General features: G+C 38.3%; 1 protein-coding gene across 1 annotated transcript in view; it reads left to right on the top strand.

The window, feature by feature from the left end:
* The first annotated feature begins 4,075 nt into the window (after window positions 1-4,075).
* LOC122263420 (Topoisomerase related function 4-1) overlaps window positions 4,076-7,500 on the top strand; it is a 26,064-nt gene continuing 22,639 nt past the window's right edge. Inside the window, exon 1 of the mRNA XM_086540442.1 lies at window positions 4,076-4,593. Within this exon, the coding sequence (XP_086396568.1) occupies window positions 4,247-4,593 (347 nt within the window). The 5' untranslated portion in view covers window positions 4,076-4,246. The remainder of the gene's footprint in view (window positions 4,594-7,500) is intronic.

Genomic DNA, 7,500 nt, shown 5'->3' with positions numbered 1-7,500 from the left:
AAGTCTACAGAACTCAGTGATATGGATTAAATCGTGTAATCAAATCTTGCCTCGCTGACTTTATTCACAGGAATTAGTACGAGAAGATTGGTTATTTATCAAAATTTCTTAGTTGGGATAATTCTACCGCATGTGGAATATCTATCCATGCCTAATCTTATGTGTTTCCTCTATTGCTTCGCTTGTAAAGAATATCTTTCAGAATCCAAAGTTCATTTGATATGCTTTACACTCTTCTAAAAGAGCTATGTAAAAAAAAAAATCAACTTTTTACATACGCATTCATACGATAAACAAATAGATCCATAGATAAAAAAAAACTCGGTCTAGTTAAAACGTGACAAGAAACATATAATAAACACGTTATACAGAACAACAATTATTTATCAATGACACATGATAAACACAGAAAACTGAATGAATTCCCTCGGGCGTGATATCAGAGACAGGAAATAGACCTTCAAATGAAATTGATAAATATTTTCGCTTTTCCTGACAACTTCGCAACTCTTTTGTCTGCCGTAAGTGGAGTTTCTTTGAATGTTTTTTTTCTTTTTTTCGTTTTTAATTCTTAGGTTCTTGTTTATTGATTCTTAGGTTCTTGTTTATTGATTCTTAGGTTGTTCTTGTTTATTAATTCTTAGGTTGTTCTTGTTTATTAATTCTTAGGTTATTCTTGTTTATTAATTCTTAAGTGCTTGTTTATTAATTCTTATCTTCGTGTTTATTAATTCTTAGGTTCTTGTTTATTAATTCTTTGGTTCTTGTTTATTAATTCTTTGGTTCTTGTTTATTGATTCTTAGGTTCTTGTTTATTAATTCTTAGGTTCTTGTTTTTTTATCCATTTCATGATGGTGGTAATGATAATGTTAGTAATAATGATAACTCTAATTACAATTTTAGTTATGATAATGACTATCATCATCACGTTTGCAATGTTCTTGTTGTTATTTTACTTTTAGAATGATGGTGATGATAATTATAACGCTAATTATAATTCTAATGATGATGATGATGATGTTGATGGTATGATGATAATGATGATGATGTTGATGGTATGATGATCATGATGATGATTGTCACTATTGTGATCATCATTTTTAACAAAAGAAAAGATAATAATCAACAATGATGATAATGATAATGGAAGTCATCATTATAGTTAGTATCAATATCATTATTGGCTTTTGAGTAATTAGTATAATGATTACACATTTATCATTATCATTAATACTATATCTATTGTTTGCAAAATTACGATCTTTGTTATCAGTGTTATCAACATTATCATTATTTTTTTTATGTGACCATGACCGTTATTATCGTCATCATCACCTTAGATATAATCACCAGGGTTATCATCAACCATACATGCTTAATTGCACTTGCAATTAAAGTGATTTTTGCAATGCATCTTCAATATTTTCTCTCATTCTTTTCAATCGTGTTTATAAGATCCATTGTGCTCTTTTTATTTTCCTTTTATTTCATTTCGTGGGGTGATTTGAATATTTATATCATATGCAAGTACCTTTTGTTATCACTTACTTCTTTTTAATATCGTTTTTTTTATTATCCCCATCCTCCTCACGTCATTTTCATTTTCATCATCACCATTATCATCATCATCATCTTCTTCTTCTTCTTCATCATCTTCATCATCACCATTATCATTATCACCATCATCATCATCACCATCACCACCACCATCATCATCACCGTTATCATTATCACCATCATCACCATTACCACCACCATCATCATCCCCATTATCATTATCACCATCATCACCATTACCACCATTATCATCATCACCATTATCTTCACCATCACCATCATCATCATCATCATCACCATCATCGTTATCATCATCGTCATCATCATCATCTTCACCATCACCATCATAAACACCATCACCACCACCATCATAAACACCATCACCACCACCATCATAAACACCATCACCATCACCACCACCATCAACATCACATTAACACCACTTTCTGAATCAATCAAAGTAATTAACTTTTAAGAATTTATAGGAATCTATTTCTGACCATTCGCCATTTTGAAGACAATTATATTATCTTAGCAACAAGTCAGTGTGTTGCACCGCCTGAGGCCGTTCACGAAATTTCACTTTTATTTACTTGTATATAATCTTTTTGTTTAATTTCTGTTTATATCATTTTTCATTTTTTGTTTCCCTGTCTTTCGTTATTCTTCGATTATCTTGTTTTCCCTTTCATTTCCATCTTTCTTTGTTTATTTCTTTCCTTTTTTTGTGTTTGTTTCTTATCGTCTTTTTTTGTACATTTTATGTTCTCCTCCGGGTGAATATTTCTTTCTTTTACTAATTACTGTTTTTTCTTTGTTTGTTTTCTGTTCCTTTGATTCTACTACCATTATTACTACTACCACTACGTACTATTGCAAGAACCACAACAAGTACTATTGCAAGAACCACAAGTACTATTGCAAAAACCACAACAAGTACCATTGCAAAAACCACAACAAGTACTATTGCAAAAACCACAACAAGTACTATTGCAAAAACCACAACAAGTACCATTGCAAAAACCACGACAAGTACTATTGCAAAAACCACAACAAGTACTATTGCAAAAACCACAACAAGTACCATTGCAAAAACCACGACAAGTACTATTGCAAAAACCACAACAAGTACTATTGCAATAACCACAACAAGTACTATTGCAAAAACCACGACAAGTACTATTGCAAAAACCACAACAAGTACTATTGCAAAAACCACAACAAGTACCATTGCAAAAACCACGACAAGTACTATTGCAAAAACCACAACAAGTACTATTGCAAGAACCACAACAAGTACTATTGCAAGAACCACAACAAGTACCATTGCAAGAACCACAACAAGTACTGTGCCATCAACTCGATTTCTGGTCCTGCATAAGAAATGTTAAAGGTTTACTCGTTAAAATCACTTTCTACCCAGAAAAAAAGAGTGACAAAGAAGACATTACATTTAAGCAGATTTTTTTAAGGCAAAGAAAAGATCAAATTCACCAAGAGATTTATATTTATTTAGATTTTTTTCTTTTCAAAGAGTTCGCGAACTTGTGTCAGATGCAGCAAGTGTCAATGACCTCGTAATTAAAGAAAATAAATAGATTAGATTTACTGGCAATAATCACAGGTATATTATGTCTTTCTGTACAATATCTCGTGATAGTCTAAGTGTACACGCAGATTTAAATAGGCTTTTGGGTTATGTATAAAAATTCCAGTCGTAAATTTGAAGAGAAAACAGAAACAAAAAAAAACAATAGCTCTCTTATATAATCGCTGACTGATGTGTGCAGTTTCACTTCTATTCGAATCCTTTTGAGTGAAGAATCTAATGTGTTCGTTTATCTATCTGGTGTGTTGCATGACTTCATTCACAAGAATCTTCTAGAAGAGTGGGGTTGATATCGTAAAAAAAAAAAGGTTTACGAGATAGTAAAAAAAAAAAGTTACGCAACTATAGGCGCGCCCCATTTTTTCTTTTTCTTGTGATTTTTTGCTTTGCAAACTTAACACCTGTCCTTAAAAATATGTTTTAAGCAACTCTCCATTCAATAAGAGAGACACGATTGCAAGAGGCACTAGAATTTACTGGTAAAACGTGCAGAGCAACATGCGTCCAGCCAGCGGCGACCCTGTCAATAATCCCAAATGAATGTCTACCTATACATTGTCTTTCATAGTAGCAGGTAAGGTCAAGAGGTCAAGATCAAGAAAGTTACGTGCCAGATCAGATGCAACTTCCCTTGGATGCGCAACATTGCACAGCCTTGCATGCCGCGATCGCATTTCAGCGCGCTGTTGCCACGTCTCCGACCTCATGGACGTTTTGGACATTTGGCAACATGGCTGGGAGTCTGGCACGAAAAACTATAGTTATTGGAAATATAGAGAATCAGAATAAAATATTGCAGTATTCGTTAAAAATAGTAAGAATAGTGTCTTATATATAAGATAAAGAAATATTTAATTCGTGTGAGGGGTTTATTTTAAAATTCGGCTCAAAGGCCTGTGTGACGGACGTGCGCGTGCGTGAAGATTCAGTTAGTTATGGCGTGTGTGTCCCTCCGTCGCTATCGTCTTGACGCCGAAACTAATTGATTATATGTCGAATTTAATGCCTGAAAGTGTTAAGCACAGTGGATACAGGTGCATACGGGCTGTGTGCGTGCGCGTGGCTGTCGCAAGGGTCATATGGATCCCAGTATAGGTTGGTATCAGCCGGAACAGCAGGGTCCAGCTAGGGAACTCTGGGCCAGGATCTGGTCCGCTCAGCAAGGCCTCGACAACATGAACCTCAACTCGGACAACAACAATGTCTCCAGCATCACCACGCCCGAATTTATTTCCGTTAGTGCCCCCGAGAGGACTAGCAACAAAAATAACACTCTGAACAACAGTTACTACAACCGCACCAAGAGGAAACGGGAGAACCGGGCCAGCACCTACGGCCTGAACCAGAACCACAAGAACCTCATCGGGCAGTTCGGCGGATGCCCCTGGAGACGCCCCGAGAGGACCTACGACCTGGGGGTGGTCGGGTGAGTGGCCTGGGGGCGCTGGGGGGCCGGGGGACGGGGTGTCAGGCTCGGGCAGGGCAGCAGGCGAGAAAGCAAGCGAGCAGGCAGGCAGGCAGGCAGGCAGGCAGGCAGGCAGGCAGGCAGGCAGGCAGGCAGGCAGGCAGGCAGGCAGGCAGGCAGGCAGGCAGGCAGGCAGGCAGGCAGGCAAGCAGGCAGGCAGGCAGGCAGGCAGGCAGGCAGGCAGGCAGGCAGGCAGGCAGGCAGGCAGGCAGGCAGGCAGGCAGGCAGGCAGGCAGGCAGGCAGGCAGGCAGGCAGGCAGGCAGGCAGGCAGGCAGGCAGGCAGGCAAGCAGGCAGGCAGGCAGGCTAGCAAGCAGGCAGGCAGGCAGGCAGGCAGGCAGGCAGGGAGGCAGGCAGGGGCAGTGGGTGTGGGTGTGGGTGGGTGTGAGGGAGATGCTGAGGCAGGGAAGGATGAAGCAAGGGAAGCATTGGTGATTGGTGTGAGGAGACGAGGATTGTGGGGCGTGATTGGGGGTTGATTGCAGGTTGGTGGGTTGGTGGAGCGGCTGGCTGGTTGAACGGAGAGGTTGGTCGATCTGCGAGGGACAGTCTGGATGTTTCGTGCCGAGGGGATGGTGTGTGCGTTGCATGTTGTGTCATATTTACCGAGTCCAGAGGGAATGCGTGGCAGGAGAAGTTATGGGCATTGCTTGCATAATTCCTGTAATATATTTAGATTGCTGGATGTTGCTTAGAATAGCTGTGGCCGCAATTATCGTGGGAGTGGTAAGGCGTCTATTCGTATTCTGCTTAAGACGTGGTAGGTGTGCAGTCTCCAAGTGTGGCATCTTTTTGTCGAGATATCCATTGTGCAAAGACGTTATTCCATGTGTGCTGTGACGGAAACTCTGGTATGCATTGACCAATTTTCTCCTCGTGCAATTGATGTGGAAACGATTTGTATTTCAGAATTGTGAAGGAGTGTCAGGTGACTTTTTTTTTGCTTTTAGATACATTTCTTGATGTTATTCTGTTAGTTGCTTTGGAGACGCCATATATGTTTATAAGTATATCTGTCTGGAGGTGTGTTGGAAAGAACATATTAATTGAGACTTATATTTAGGTAATTAAGATATTATATATGTTCAATAGGTCTCAAAGTTATTGATTTAGAAAATAAAATGCAAAGAAGATGAATGAGTCAGTGACCTAATTTCAAAAGAATGGTTTTGATAGCCTGCGGGCAAATGAGGATTAGATATAGTGAACAGGAGGCAGAAGATTACAACCTATAGCTCAGTCGCAATCAAGATCAAGCTGCCTGCGCATATTAAAGTTAAAACGGACCTTTAATGGTTATGTGAAGTTTTGATAGGAATATTTATGTAATGTGCATGTAAGGGGGACACAGCACTCGGTACGGTGTGCAGCAATTTTAGGAAGAAAATATCTCTCGTAAGCACATGACATGCTCAGTGGTCTGGGTAGGCGTGGCATAGACTTAGGCCTCTTCTTAGGAATCTAAGCATATAAGGACAAGATTAAGAGAAACAGTGGATGTGGGTGTGGCATGTCATCTATGAAGCCATGGGAAAGTAGAGCTGAATTATTTCTAATGTGTAGAGACAAATTTATTGATATACCATTATTATTGGGATTTAACATGACATATTCATTTGTTTTACTTATCTTTTTTTTTAATGATTTTTCTAATCTTTAGGGTGTTTTGGGTTTCTTAAACTTATCCGACTCTTATGGGAGGAGATGGTTTTTGCATCACGGTGATGATGATCTAGAAAATATATTTTGACGTAAAATGTAAAGTAAAGGAACATCCATGTCATGTTAACAATTTTTTTCATTGTATCAGAGGTATTCATTAACTCCACCTCTATGAGCATGTTTTGTATGGTGGGATCATTTTCATATTGCATTTGTCCTTGTGGTGAAATTATTTCTTCATTTATGCCCTATCATCCCAAATGCTAATTAGCATAAATCATACCATGAGTCTAAAAAATGATCAGAAATATGAAGACCTTCAGATGCCCATCCCAGGCTGAACATGTGAAGTCATGGCCCATCCCGGAAGAGTTAACATCAGTGTCGTTTCGGTAGCTAAGGAGAATCAGTAATGAAAAGGGAGCATGTGAATTGTGTGTATTAGAATAGCAATGGAATGTGGATTCACAACGATCATCAAGGGAAAGTACGGAAATACTAGAGAGTGATACTGTATGTTGCTACTTAAAATTTGTATGAGGGATTATCAGCAGTCAGAAAATGCATACTAGATTCTTAGTAACTGTTGAAGATTTCAGGGACCTCATTCATACTTTGTGCTTAGCTACATTACAAGCTTAGGTCATGACGACGTCATGGGACTTTGCTTAGCGATTGCGGCAATACCTTTACTTTTTGCATGTTGCTTTTCACCTCTAATAGTGTTGGCTGTGTTCATTATTACTATTACTGGCTTCTTTTTCTCTCTGTATATATGATTCTATCTGAGACAATCACTGCCTCTCCCCTCACCTCAAAAAAGGATAAAAGTACAGTATACAGTTTTTCTAAGTTAAAGAGCATGCGATAACATATATGATAAAAGTACAGTAGCATGTCGAATTTGACAGTAGGATGATATTTCACTTTGCAAGAGGGAAGAGTCAGACTTTTTTTTCCAGGTCATTGAGAGGATTTGATCATGTTTTCTCTTACATTAACCAGATTACATTACTTCAGTCCTCAACCCCTACTGCCATTGATTAAAATCATTAGAACATTTGAGGCTAATCTAGCTATATTTTGGGATTATTGATCAGCATTGCTATTGTAATAGAATCTTGTGTTCTTTTCTGTTTTTTTTTTTCTGTTTTTTTTACATATTAATTTATCAAGGAGGAATAGTAGAAGTAAAAAATAAAGAAGC

The sequence above is a fragment of the Penaeus japonicus genome, unplaced genomic scaffold, assembly GCF_977035675.1.
Source record: "Penaeus japonicus unplaced genomic scaffold, GWHDUDI00000001_assembly GWHDUDI00000010, whole genome shotgun sequence".
NCBI classification, from domain to species: domain Eukaryota; kingdom Metazoa; phylum Arthropoda; class Malacostraca; order Decapoda; family Penaeidae; genus Penaeus; species Penaeus japonicus.
Note: the sequence above shows the minus strand (reverse complement) of the source record. Positions and strands in the feature narration are given on the sequence as shown.